The sequence below is a fragment of the Taudactylus pleione genome, unplaced genomic scaffold (assembly GCF_031769625.1).
Source record: "Taudactylus pleione unplaced genomic scaffold, aTauple2 ptg000518l, whole genome shotgun sequence".
Classification (NCBI taxonomy): domain Eukaryota; kingdom Metazoa; phylum Chordata; class Amphibia; order Anura; family Myobatrachidae; genus Taudactylus; species Taudactylus pleione.
This window is the reverse complement of record NW_028284920.1, coordinates 4,008,848-4,024,336: the sequence shown is the minus strand read 5'-3', so window position 1 is coordinate 4,024,336 and position 15,489 is coordinate 4,008,848. Positions and strand designations below refer to the sequence as shown.

The window sequence follows — 15,489 nt, the reverse complement described above, 5'->3', positions numbered from 1 at the left end:
CTGTCTGCTGCATCAACACTGAAGGTAACAATTTGACTAATAAATATATTTCTATGTAAGTTTGCCAGATCAAATATTTTAAAACATGAGGCTTTTGGCACTAACAAACCTTTCTTTTATGGAATATAATACTATAATCTGTTTCAATAATACAAGAAACTGAGGCACTGCAACATTTATAATGTTCTGATATTATTTGAAAACAATGGACATGTCTGACAATTGGAAGAAAAGATAAAAGGCGTTTTTTTATTTTATTTTTATTATTCATATGCAATAAGGTCTAATTACACTACAGAATTTATTTTTCAACAGTCAGCAAAATAGTGAATACAATTAGCCAATCATAGTTTTTAATATACCAAATTAAAAAGTGTGGAGTTCCATTATATGATTATTTGCAGTGCAACCTAACAATTGCATATGACTTAGTATAAAATGTAGGTTTCTCCTCTTAGATCTGAGCAAATAACCAGTATTCACTGTATTTATCTTACAAACATCTCCAAAAGTCTATAAATGTTAAACAAAAATCACAATTCAGACTGCAAATGTTTAGATTTTTTGCTTAATTTAATTTTCTAATCGTATAAGAAACTCATTAGGTGTCATAAAGCTTTAAAATACAGAAGGGCCCCTATTGTACCTTTGGGAATACAGGGAGTGCGGGATCATAAAGTCAAAAGAACATTTGCACATCATATTATTTAATTACATTTACTGTCAATGTTATTTAGCCTACAATACAATTATACTTTAGTTATATTTACAGAACTTTAAATGAGATATTTGTGAATATACAGTATGATATGTATGTAATCGTAAACTGAATTCTATTTATAATCTCTTACCGAAATAATAACAAAGATTAAATAGAGGTGTTGTTGCTTGTGGGATGTTTTGCATGAACAGGATACTAAGGAAAAGGTGATATTTTGCAGTTGTAGAGGTGTGATTCTTGAAGTTCCGAACAGTTTGCTGAGAATGTCATGGCTTTTTCAGGTTTTCTATTTTTGCAATGAAGGCCTCTTCCTGAACCCTTAACTTTTCATTTATCTCAGCCTGAAGAGAAAATGAAAAGGATTTAGGGAAAAGCTGCCCTCTGCTGCACTTTGTCTTTGTAGGTCTGACATATCCATCTAGCCTTTACACAGAGATTACACTCCACGTGTCTTCCTGTTTTACAGACATTACAAAGTAAGAGCCTGCTTTCAAGTGATAACGTTTGCCATATTAGGGTGCATAACATACGAAATGTGTATCAATGCATATTGAAACTAAGTGACATCTGTTGAAATACAAAGTAAAAATAAAATAAAGAAAATGCATTAGGAAACCTTTATAATAATGTATTTTAATATTGTTTATTCACCTGTGACAATTAAAGATCTGGACACAATTTTAGCAAATAAGGTTCTTAAGATAAACACTAAAATGTTAAGTCCAATTTTTTATTTAGAATGGTTCATATTTAGTACTTAAAAGTACATTCTTACATTTGTGCTGGATTTATTTATTTGCTGAAACCAGTATATAACACATTAATTGTCCTCTTAATATGATTAAAAAATAAAATAGAGCCATTAATTTGAGCAGTCTGAAAAGCCCTGTGGACTAATTATCAAGTAGATCTTACTAACTGCTTTGAGGCTCATTTACATTTGAATGCAAGTCAGTTTTATGACACGCCTCTCAGATGTAGCAGTACATGCCCACTTTACCACCGCACTCATACGTGGTGCTTTTACAATCTACCTGAAAAAAATAAATAAATATATGTGTTTGCAGAAGATTTATAGAATGGCGCACTGGTTCAAGTCTCAAATAAATAGTGCTTCAGTGCAGTAAGTTTTTAAATATAAAAAATCCACTTGGTGCTAACAGTGTGACACTTTGATCCTTCTGGTGAAGGTGGCAGCAGTCTTCCCGTGTTTAAATAAGATGCACGTGCTCAAGTTTAAAATGTGCGTACCAAATAAAAAAACTTTTAGGCTTATCTGTAGGTCTTTATTGGAATTCCACGTGGTGGGGTGAGTCTGGTATTCCAAGTAGTCAGAAACCTTAATAGGAGGGGCTCAAACAGAGCCAGATGAAACACATATATAGTGTAGTACTTATTTTAAAAGAACAATGGCGTAGTAAATATGTATTGCGTACTAGAAAAATACTTGAGTATCTGCATATAACGCTGTGCGTCCTGGTCTCTCCTTCAATATCCCGTATAGGCCCCAAATGGTTTGCACACAGGTAGATTTTGGTCAGCTTGGCATTGAGAGTGGTAAAAGTGCTAGGCTTATTGCACAGTCTCAGCTGTCTGCTCCCGACAAATGGGAGGCCAGCATAAAATTTTAATATTCAGGGTTATAGGCTGCAGCTTGTCCCTCAGCACTGAACAGCTATTATCCTATCTGCAGCACATCAGAGTCAGATATACAGCAACTACTGGCAACTGCAGCAACTACTGACACAGAATTAAGTTCTGAAAACAAACGGGAGCTCTAGAGGCTCAAACACCTGACCATAATCCAAGTTATGCAGGCTATGGAAACAGCTATTATCCTGCAGATAGGATAATAGCTGTTCAGTGCTAAGGGACAGGCTGCTGCCTATAACCCTGAATATTACAATTTTATGCTGGCCTTGTGAGTCAGTTTGAATCCTGGCTAGGCTGCTCATGGCAAGGCAACGTAAATTATCGGAGTCTGAATGGGGCATTGAAGTGAGTGCCTGATGGATGGGACATTTCATTTCCGAAGTTGTGTGAACATTCAACATTCTTCCATCTACAGTGTCACGTGTGTACTGGGAACACATAACGGAAGGCATTACCACCCACCATGGACAGCGCAGTTGACGGTCAGGGGTACTTTATGATCATGACTAGCTGCATCTGTCCAGATTCTCCGTGGTTACAGACAAGTGACACTGGCTCGAATCACAACCACATTTAATGCAGGAGGTACCAGACGCTTATCCAGCAGGTCAGTGCAGCGTTCTTTAGCTTCCATGGGTTATGGGAGCAGAAGACCCACCAGAGTGTCCCTGTTAACACGATATCATACACAGCACCTGACCTGGGCTTGTAACGTCGCTAATTGGACCCTGGATATCTGGCAACATGTGGGGTGGTGCGTTAAGTCACGGTTCCTGTTGTTTTGGGCTGATAGTAGGGTTCGGGTGTGGAGCAGACACTTTGATGCCATGGACCCCATTTGTAAACAAGGCACTATGCATGCTGGTGGTGGTTCCATAATGGTGTGGGGTGTTTTCATATAGCATAGGTTGGGTCCACTGGTCCACCTAAACATATCATTGACCAGTAACTGCCACATTACATTCTGACCATTTGCAGCCCTTCATGGACTTCATGTACCCTCAGTACGATGGAAAATTCCAGCACAGTGTCATTAGTCCCAAGTTGTCCAGAGTTGGCTCGACGAGCATTCTGGTACATTCCGATGAATGGTATGGCCACCAAGTTCACCCAACATGAACTCAAATCTAGTATTTATGGGAACGCTGTGTAGAGATCTATTTGCATCCAAGATCCTGCACCTGTAAATATCAGGGAGCTGTGGGTAGCTATCCAGACGGTATGGGTCAACATCTCTCCAGAGGTCTTCTGTCCAATTGTTGAATCGATGCCACATCGAGAAACTGCACTTCACCAACACTGTACTAAGCATCTTTACCATGACTTTTGCACACACACACATATATATATATATATATACACATACACACACACACACACACACACACACACACACACACACACACACACACACATACAATCATGTGGAGGGGAACTCATGAGACATGAGATTACTGCTGGGGTGCCTTCCTTAAAAAATCATATGCAAACCAGGTCTCCCCTCAAAGAAATAGGTGGTACTACTTCTGTCTTTATAAATATTCAATCCATGTTTATTAATAAGCAGACATTTCAAGGCTCCTATAAATTTTTCATTAGGTTGTGTAATATATATTATAAATTCTACTTAATTTAATTGCGCAACTTAACTTAATAACTGATATTGTTTGTTCTCCACCCCTCCCCTCCTGGAACATGCTAGATATCTTAATAAATTAAATATTTTTTTTTATAAATGGTTCATTTGTACTGAAAGGTGTTACTGGCCAAAATAATAAATAAATCCTTTTGTTGGCAGGCAAAGCTGTCTGTTCTAAAGAAAACAAGACTACACCCATTAAGTTTCTATATCTAGAGCAAATACAAACTAATCTATGCTTTAGTTTGACAAAATGTCACAGTCCATTTTGCACACTTCCTTACAATAACTGTAGTAAGCTTGTTTATATATCAAAGTCAGTGTTCAAACAAGCTAACAAGTTATTTATGAGATAAAGCAGCTTCCTTTATTTGAAAACGTACAATAATGCCCAGAAAAAAAATGTGTTGGGTAAAATAGAAGCATTAAAATTTGACATTAACATCAATATTAATTTGTATATGGTTTTGCAAGAGTAAAATATAGTGTGGCATGATATAAGTATTTTACTGTATGTATCATTAAGATAAATGTAGATGTAAGAATATTTACAAAAGTGTTAACTGTAAAATGTAATACACAATTAACTGTAATGAAATGATGCACTATAGTGCCTTATTAATGCAAGTAATTTTACAGATAAAGCAAATGTTGGTACTCCTTCCTCCATCATTCTGCAACTTTCTTATGTTAGGGTGTGATGATACACCAGATAAGCTGAAAACAATATTTAACTGCAGTGGAGGTAGGTTTAAGTATTCGACTTTAAGCATCAAAAGGCTCAGGTAGAGATGGACGTACATATTTTATTCACGTAAAGTATGTATTTACTTGTTGCATGCATATGCAAAAAAGATGTACACATACATATGTTGTCTATGCAGCTTTAGATGAATCATACACATTATTATTCAATTTTATTTATAGAAGGCCACAAAAAGGACGGCAGCTCCGTACATTTAAAAAAATTCCAAAATTACATAATGAACAAACATACACAATTAACTACAAAGTAAGGCAAAACAATTGCAAATTGGCCGATTAACTGTAGAATACAAATAAAGTATAAAGCTTGTGCCAAGGAGTATACACAAGATACAGGACTAGAGACCCTGAGAACTGAGGCTTAAAGGCTGGGCAGAAGGTACATGTCTAGGGAAAGGAGGTATATAGGATTGAGGAGGCAGGAATGAATGAGGTAAGAAAGCCAACTCACGAGAGTTTACAAACTAGAAGAAGAAGGAAAAAGAGACAGAGGGGGACAATGAAAGGGGAAGCAGGTGGGTAGGTTATGGAGGATGGGGATTTAGGAGGGCTGTTAGACTTTGGTGAAAATATTACAACTTTTTAGGGTTCGTTTGAAACCTGGGAGACTACAATATAGTCTAATTATGACTTGACAGGAAAGGGAGGAGGCTGGTCAGATTTGGCTGTGGATAGTAATGGTGTGTTCATATAAATGTGACTTAAGTAGACCTAATGCATATACAACTTTCAGATGGTGTATGTGGAGGGATGGTGCAATGATGATGACAATCAGCAGCACCAGCTAGCACTTCTGAATGGCTAATTGGAAATTCAATTGACCTTTCTAGCTTACAGTACTTTACACCCCTCTCCTTTCCTCTTGTACAGAAGTATACCAAAGGGGCCATATCCAGCACAGACAAATTAAAAAAGAAAAATATATATTTTAAAGTCATTTTTTTTTAAAGCCCAAATTATTATTTTTAATATCTTTATCTTCGGAAAAAATGCTTTATTTAAATACTATACAACATGATAAAGTCTATTTAATAATGATAACAGCAGGTTCTACCCCCATCCTTCTGTTTGTGAAAGCAGAAGGAAATCAATTAAAACATGCTTTATTTCTTTTAAATAAAGCATTTTTTTCATTCTTATTTAAAATAAAGATGTTTTTATTTTAAAATTATTATATTCGTTGTCTACAGTAGTGCATTTTGTTATGCAGTTTTTTTTTACTTTACAAACTGTAATCCTTCCTCTAACAAGACTGTATAACTTAATTTAATTACAACTAGTGAGGAAGAAAGCCTCACACAAAGTAGCAATAGCCACTACCTCTAGAACAAGCCCATTTCCCCAAACCTCTGCCCCAGCACCCCATCTACAAGCTTTGTCTACAGGAAGCACCACTCAAAAACCTGCCCTATGCCACTGGTTGTCACAGTGTGTGGGGTTGGCTTAATGCATCTCTCACACATCGTCTTTCTCTCACATCCTCATGACATTTGGTCGATATTCCTGTGTGACTGGATCATGCAGCCAACCAAGAAACTGTGCATTCTGGCTGGACCAAAATGCAATATATAGCACCTATCCTTGTGTATCAATGCCTATTTCCCTATAGATTATAAGCTTGCGAGCAGGGCCTTCCTACCTATATATCTGTTTGTTATTACCCAGTTTTGTTCTGTTAATGTTCCAATTGTAAAGCGCAATGGAATATGCTGCGCTATATAAGAAACTGTTAATAAATAAAATAAATAAATAAATCTCTATATGAAATGTTATTGAAATAACACAGCTTTGCAAAAATTACATTGTTCTTCTTTTAAATAGGATATTTAAGGATATTTGCAAAACCATTAATTATATTGGAACAAAATCACTTAAAGCTAATCTAAATTGCTTGTGATTAATCAAACAATGTAGGCTCTCTGGGAACGGTGGCTGCATTTTGTGAGATGGCTTTTTTGTAAAGGGTACTTTACAGTCTCTGGCATTCAGATATCAGTAAAGACTTCCCTTGAGATATTCCATTCAAACACTTTTTCCTAGGCAAGTCTGTGTTTTACAACCATATAAATAGATCCAGGTTTAATTTATATTGCAGTGTGAATCAAGGCAATTATTTAATTTAGACTATATAACCTACCTCTACTTTGAATAAAAAAACATTAATACCACAATTTACCCATTGTATCACAACAAACTGTTTATTTTTTAAAACTGGTTATATTGGTCATAATTGTGAAATGTACTTTTTTATTGGTTTCTCAAGCTTAAGTTAACTTGCATTCTGACTGTGTGAGCATTTTCCATCTCAAAAGTAATATTTCTACAGCTTCTCCCTAGTTATATAACACAGACATATTGCACCATGCTGAAGTATAAGTAACTAATTTTAGAGCCTTGTAATATCAAATTCTTAAGCCCAGTTCAAACTAGACAATAAATTGGATGATTTGACGATTTTAGACGAATCGTAACGACAAATTGTCCACATCGCCCATTGTGTACGCACTATTGAGTGCTCCTGTGAATCGTTCATCACATCTTCAGATCTGCCTGCAGTGCAGGCAGATCTGAAGATATCACATGTGGTGCAGTGCATATTAATGAATTATGGAACGACACATTGTTCCGTTGTTCATTAAATTTGTGTACCGACAATCTTGCGTGCTACGGGGAAAAGGTAAATCGCACCCGACCATCAGCAAGCTAGCTGGGTCATCTAGTGTGGTGCTGTACAAAATTAGTAAAACTTCTTTATTTTATATTATGCTTTATTTTTATGTGTGTTCCGATTGGAACAGCAATACTACTTTTTATGATTGTACATAATGTCATTTTATTATTTTAATTTTGTGATTTGTGAAGTAAAATTAAGTACATTTGAATTCAATGTGTGTCCAGTCTGGGAGTTAATATATCTCCAGAACACTGCGGTATTATATGTATTTTTAATAAAACCACTTGTTATGATGATACCTACATGGAATGGTTATTCCCTTATATATACATAGCCCATTATTGGGTAAAGAGGATTGCCCAACAAAGACATTTTAAAATGTTGTTGTGGTTTTAAAATACCCTAGTTAGCACCAGAGACATAACTTATTGCTGTAGACATTTGGTGGGTTTATTAGGAAACTCCTATTTTTCTCCTTGGCTACAGGTATTTTCTTCCATTACATTGGTGCCAGTTACTATCCTTTATATGTTCCTCAATTTAACTACTTGCCTGTTAGGTCAGCTATAACAAATACTAGCGCTAACCATTAACAGGCAGTTGAATTTCACAATTTGTTTCCAAGTGCATATGCATGGGATTGAATTTTATAAAGTGTTCAGTTGATCTGTGTTTTATATGAGTGTGTATTGGGTATTAACCAAATGATAGTAATACATTTTTGTACATTTTAATTCAGCAGTTTATCACAGCACTCTTGTTAATATTGTTTTATTTTGTTTTGTGTATTTAATTATTCTGGCTTGCATTACATCGACCAAAGCTAATATCTGATTAGTTGAGGTGGGTTACAGCATATATCTATGAATTATCTTCTAAACGCATTTGTAATTTCATTCATATCAAATCAAAAGGCTTTAACTTTTCAACACCTTTGTAAACCTCTGTAATATTTGTACTTCTCATACAATATTGACATTTTAGCTGGGTATAGTTGCAACACAGGTCTGCTTCCTGAGGTAGTCACTGCCTGGGGAAGCAGAGGTTACATGTTTCTGAGCAGCACTAGATAAATCCATGTGTGGAACTAGGCATGTCACGTGTTGCCTGCACAATTTCCCTGAAAATAATTTTCAAACACAGGCAAATGTGAGCTGGTGTCCATTATTAGACGGGTGTAGTATGTATTACCGCCGGCCGCATGCGGAAGCACGGCAGAGGTGAAGATCCCAATCGCTAATGAGATAAGTATAACTAACCCTATTTTGCCCCCTAACCCTAACCTCCCCCCCCAAGTGCCTAACCCTAACCCCCCCATCCCCGCAGCCTAAACCTAAGTCTACTGGGGGGGGTGCCTAACCCTAACCTACCCCCGGGGTGCCTAACCCTAACCCCCCTTCCCCTAGCCTAAACCTAACCCTCCCGGGGGTACCTAACCTCAAGTCCTCCCCGGGAGCCAAAAAACCTAACTCTCTCCCCCACGGCTGTCCGTGCCCAGTGCCCAGCTTACCTTCATTCGGTATGCCGGGCGTCGGGCTCGGACTCCCGGGCGTCGGGCTCCCGGCATCAGGATTTCGACGCCTGTCATTAGTACCTTGCCGGGATTTAACAGTCAGGAAGCCGGCGGTCGGCATTTAGACCATCGGCTTCCTGACTACATCCCTATTAGATATGTCTAAGTGGGTGGGACTTTAAGTACTAGCCAACAAAGCACCAACAGGGACGTCGGGAATGGGCCCGGGTACTGGGGATATGGCCAAATCGGTGGGAGGGGCATTACCTTATTCCAAAACTGATGTTTAAAAAATGTGCTGTGTGCTCTAAAGGTGGGCACCGCGTGCAACTTAGCCAGGGGCAGAGATCCGTGAGATTGCACCACCACCATAACACTGCTTTCCTGCTCAATACCACTGGCTGCGGTATAGCAATGCTGCGGTAGTGGGAACACAATGCAGGTGGGGAAAGGAGACAGAAGCCTCCCTGGCCCTTCTGCATCCTGGCACACAACAGCAGTCTCCTCTCTCCCTGTCCGATGTGCAACTAACCCGGGATCTTGAGCACCAAAGACATTTCTTGAAATGTTAAAGCACAACAACATATTTTAATAAGTAGCCACTTATTGAAAGAGCTACAAAACTTGCACTGTTTAATGTATTAAAGACACCATATACAAATACATCTATATTACATATTACAGTAGGCTTTTCTAAAATGCCTTTACCAATTGCACGTAGGTGCATTTGGTTCAGCCATACAACTCTGATGCACATACACAAGTTATATAACAATGTATATCAGCAATTAAAGGTTACCTGTAGGCTATCAATAGTGTCTGCTGTAACTTCATCTAACAATGTCTTCACTTCTTCAATGCTATACCCACTTAGGAGATTATCTTCATCTGACAAATTTTCCTTCTTATCAAGCTCCGCAGGCAGTGTGGCATCCTTATTTTAGATGTATCAAACAATTAATAACAAAAGAAAGAATTACATATAAATTATTTGTTTCACACTGCAGAATTTAAGACACGGTTTAATATGAATAAAAAGTCAGCCTGTGTTTTTGCCATTTTCTGTAAATGGCAACATGACAAGAATGACATGAAAGACATATGATATTTTATTTGAATGTGTAATACAGTCATTCTGCCATCTGTTTCAGCAGTTAAGCATTTTATAATGGTAATAATGGAACCCTTATTTATATTCTGTTAAGAACACAATCAACTGAAAATAGGGTTTTATCAAACAAAAAAAAATACACTGTTTTAATGCTGTATTTTATAAGGACAACTAAAAAGTGGTAATATGCAAGCTTACAATCTGGGTCTGTAATTACAGAACAGAAGTATAATGTGCAGAATCGGGGGCCGATTTAAACATATGTCTGTTTGTGGAGCATATAGTGTGTATTGTGCAGATTTCTATGCTTTTTATTATATCTACACTTATGACTTGGTATAAATGGGATGTAATGGTACGTCCCCCCATAAGTTCAGTGAGGGCAAGTTGACGCTACTGTGAGCTAGGTAGAGTTAGTGTACACGTAAGTATGTCTGTTTTGAAGCGTATCTCTTGTACCTAGTTTAGGGTAGACATAAGTGCACACTGATTGTGAGGACTAGCAGCAAACCAGGAGTACGGAGGGGTGTGTGTGCATTGCAAAATGGGTGCAACTCTATATATGGGTGTATTTTTTCATGTGCACGCAGTTTTGGAACAAGATATATCAGATTTGCTTCCAACTCTGCATCAGGCCCTTAGCAATTAGCATATTCTATATAGCAATATGCTAATGCAGACAAAAAATCTAAATGGCTTCGTTAATAACATGATGCATTTAGCCACTCTCATTGAGGACGTTTCCAATGTGGCTTTGAAAAATGTATTGATGAAAGTGACAAAATGTTTCATAATGTGTCATATTTTTTAATGTTCCCCTGCATTCCAATTGATCTTGTTACTTGAGGTTCTTCATTTATATTCAGTACATGCCTGAGTTTCTGAACACTAAAAAGTCTTACTCGATTTTCAATAAGTAATAGTTTTTAATATATAATGTGTTTTTTATATTAAAATCTAATAATTATTGAAAATTGAGTAAGTCTTTGTAGTGTACGTAAACTCAGGAATTATATTATTTTTGTATGCGCTGAATTTGCTCCACACATTTTTCATTTTTTTAGCTGTCTGTTATTGGGAAACAAGCAATAGTCCCTAGGTGGGCAGAATAGTTATATACTCCCAAACGCAATAGAACATTCTTTTTCCATGTCCACAAATGTAGTGTTTACCATACAAAAAACAACAACATTGGAGTTCATTGCCCAAGCCACATGAATGCATAAATGGAATCTGATTAGGTATCTATCATGACATACTGCATTTCTACAGATATTGCCATCCTGCACTGCTTAGGAATTGCTTATTTTGACAAGCAGAACTGACATAACTGTAGTTTTATTACAACATTTTTACTATTAATTGACCTGTATTAGCCATTATAACTTGAAAACTCCATTCATGAAAAATAAATATAGAAGAAATTCAAATTGGGGGTAATAAAGGCTTCTAGAGTAATTGAACTATTTGACACACTGCAAAATGCTATCTGGTGTGCTGCAACTCATGGAATAATTCCAATTTATGCTGTATATTATAGGCAATTTGATTAACTTTTTCATTTGCTCAAATTTCATTTTAAACATGCAAAATCCTTAGTGATTACATTACTAGCAATGATTAAACTGCTCACTTATAAATTGATATTTAGCTAACATGAAATGTAAATTTCAAGAAAATATTTTAAAACAGATATTTTCAATTATGTTGTATTTTTGCAACTCATGACTCATCATATACAAAAACAAATAAGTTATAGGAAAGGTTAGTAGTTAGTTAGTCAGGAGGTAGTAGGTTCAGAGAGGAGAGATGTTAAATATGACTGAAGGCTGGCACTCTCTACAGCTTGCTGAGCACAGTGAGCATGCTCCTGCCAGTACACGGGACGATTACATTCACTCAGGGACGGCACAGTGCAAACTTTATTATGGGCCCGGAAATACTGCTGTAGCCTCCAGAGTTCCTTCAAGCTATATGCCGTAGAGAGGGGGCCTCATGATAGGCAAGTGGGGGGGTTGCTGCATCTGCGTCAGACTTGCGTGCAACTCTGAATCAGGCCTAAAATCTGTAGGTATTCACACAAATAAAAATGGCAGCTGCTCAATCAATCTAGCAGTACTAATCAGGTGCATGAAAGGGAGGGGTCATAAAAGTAGAAAAAGGAGGGGGATTTAACCCCCTCTATTGTTCCTCAGCACACTGAATAGTACTTGCAACAATATATGAAGACTATATGGTCATAGAAATTCAGAGATATTGGTTGCATGGATTTGCAAATACATGGAAAGCTGCTATTCCTAGTCACGGCTTCTCTGTCACTAGCTGTCCCTAACATTAGGAGGTTCGTCCGAGGCGCAGTGCACCCCGAAAACCATCCAGCCCAGGGCATCACACGAAAAATGGAAAAAGAGAGACAGTGCAAAGTATAGATGTGTAAGACTAATTAATGAGTGTTGAAAAAAGGGATTAAAATATATGTGAAAAAGTACATGAAAAAAATACAAACAATTTTTTTTCATGTAATATTTCACATATATTTTAACCCCTTTTTTCAACACTCATTAATTAGTATTACACATTTATACTTTACACTGCAATGTCACTCTTTTTCTATTTTTCGTGTGATGCCCTGGGCTGGACGGTTTTCGGGGTGCAGTGCGATCCGCACGTGAACCTCCTAATGTTAGGGACTGCTAGTGACAGAGAAGCCGTGACAAGACCTAGCAGCTTTCCATGTAATTGCAAATGCATGCAACCAATATCTTTGAATATCTATGACCATATAGTCTTCATATATTGTTGCAAGTACTATTCAGTGTACTGAGGAACAATAGGGGGTTAAATCCCCCTCCTTTTTCTACTCAGTATGACCCTTCCCTTTCATGCACCTGATTAGCACTGCTAGATTGATTGAGCAGCTGCCATTTTTGTTTGTTTGGTATGAGTTGCATGAAGGAGCCAGCATTAGCAGGGAATGCTGGTTCTAGTAGTGCTAGTTGGAGTTCCCAGGGGTGACTCTCAGGTAAGCTGGCTCTCAATGTGGATGCATTTATGTATGTGGCTATATCAGGAGGCCTTACATTTGAAAAAAATTATATGTGCCTTTATCATGAGGCCTTATAATTGGTATATTTTACATTTGGGGTGAGCGTTTGGGCGTAAGGCCCCCGGGGCTGGTCTGGCTGGGCCCCCTCATGGCATCACCACTTAATACACATAGTTGCTTTTTACATCACATATTATGTTTGTATTTTTTTCATGTAATATTTCACATATATTTTAACCCCTTTTTTCAACACTCATTAATTAGTCTTACACATCTATACTTTACACTGCACTGTCACTCTTTTTCCATTTTTCGTGTGATGCCCTGGGCTGGACGGTTTTCGGGGTGCACTGCGCCCCAGATGTGAACCTCTTAGTGTTAGGGACTGCTAGTGACAGAGAAGCCGTGACGAGGCCTAGCAGCTTTCCATGTATTTGCAAATGCATACAACCAATATCTCTGAATTTCTATGACCATATAGTCTTCATATATTGTTGCAAGTACTATTCAGTGTGCTGAGGAACAATAGGGGGTTAAATCCCCCTCCTTTTTCTACTAGGTATGCACACAGCCTGCACAAAGTCCAACATATAAAGGATCATATAAATTAATTTTTAATAGTTAAGATAGAATGTAGTAAAGATGTGTCTGTATTATCACAATACTAAAACATTGGCCAGTAGAAAGTGAATTGCATATATATATATATATAAATATATATAAATATTCTATTAGTTTTAGGATATCCGTTATAACAAGGAGTTCCCGGAGCTATTCAACTGACCGCGTTGTCTGTACCTCAATGTGTGGTACAAAAAGTTTACATTTGGAATGCCAACATTCACAGTATTGACATTTTGAATGTTGACAATGTGTTTTTCTATACAGTTGTAAACTAACCCTAACACTTTTTGCAGTCTAACTCTAACTACTGCCTAACTCTAACCCTAAATCAGCTGATGACATTCACAATGTTGACATTCTGATAATGTGTTGACATGTACATGTCGACATTATGTCCATGTCAAAATTCTGAATGTCGACATCCAGACCATGTCGACATTCGTTCCAACATTCTGATAATTGACATGACGGACCTATACAGTTCTAATTATATTGGGTACGGGATGCAGTTAATATCGCAACCGCGGGGATTCCGGCACTCAGAATGCCAGAATTCCACTTGTCAGAATCCCAGAGCTGGCATCCAGACTGCCAAAATCACAAAGATAAGTAGCGGGGTTAGGAGGAGGTTTAGCGTTAGGAACTAAGGGGGAGGGCTAGATTTAGGCATTGGGGGGAGATGTTAGGTTCAAGCACTGGGGAGGGAGAGTTAAGGTAGGGAGAGGGTTAGGATGCCTAACCCTCAGGTGTTGGTATCCTAACCCTGTCGGTTTCTGGCATTAGAATGAGAACATCCCTCCACTTCCTGCTTACTTGACTTTCAGAAATGATGATTGAAAGGCATGGATAAGGGAGAATATGAACACCTGGAATATCTCTGAGAACTTTTCTTGTACTTAGATCAGTATGAGAGGCAATATGTACTTATTTTGCAGAGCAATATTAAATAGAGGTTAAAATGTGAAATTCACAGGATTTCATATGTTCCTAGGTTGAAGTTGAAAATGTCATCATTCCAATTCTACATGTTTAGTACACTGACATTACCTTTAAATGTCTATCAACATTTCAATAAAGGCATTTCAAGCATTATTAAAATGAATCATACCATAATATTTTCTGTCTTTTCCTTTGGTGCTATAAATTTTGTATAGATTTCCGAAAATATACCTTCTTCTAGTGGTGTTGGGAAAGCTGATGTTTCTGCTGGTTTACAAATCTCTATTACTTGCTGTGGAAGAAGGGAAAACAGCGTTTAATTGGCCACGATCCTATTCAAAATATTCAGTAACAAAATACTGTGATTAATAAAATAAAACCAAATGTTTTACATGTGTGCAGTGAATACCATGACAACGCTTACAAATTTAGTCTTTTTTTACCCTCTTGGGTTACATTTTTTAATGAAAAAACATGCAAATTAAATTAACTCTGAATTTAAATTAGGTTCCAAGCACAAACAAAAAAATTCTGTACATATAATAGTACAATCCATTTTTTTAGACAAAAAAATAACATTTGATTGCATACAAGTAGGACTAAAATGTATTACAAAGAAAATCTGTTTTCATTAACTGTATTTTATTGTACAAGCATGCCTTGAAAAACATTGTGCTTTGAGAATTCCTAAACATTTTAATTAGCCTTTAACGTAATACCAGTATCTAAAGGTATCTAAAAAAAGAAAAAAGGAACATTGTGTCTTATAAAGCATAAAAACTCAGTATGAAGGAAACAAAGATT

The 15,489-nt window shown here is 37.1% G+C and overlaps 1 protein-coding gene across 2 annotated transcripts in view; it reads right to left on the bottom strand.

The window, feature by feature from the left end:
* Positions 1 to 229: 229 nt before the first annotated feature.
* CABCOCO1 (ciliary associated calcium binding coiled-coil 1) overlaps positions 230 to 15,489 on the bottom strand; it is a 104,954-nt gene continuing 89,694 nt past the window's right edge. For both annotated transcript variants that reach the window (XM_088450390.1, XM_088450391.1), the window contains 3 exons: positions 14,855 to 14,977; positions 9,765 to 9,899; positions 230 to 1,062 (listed from right to left, as the gene is read on the bottom strand). In XM_088450390.1, the coding sequence (XP_088306516.1) occupies positions 988 to 1,062; positions 9,765 to 9,899; positions 14,855 to 14,977 (333 nt within the window). In that variant the 3' untranslated portion in view covers positions 230 to 987. The remainder of the gene's footprint in view (positions 1,063 to 9,764; positions 9,900 to 14,854; positions 14,978 to 15,489) is intronic.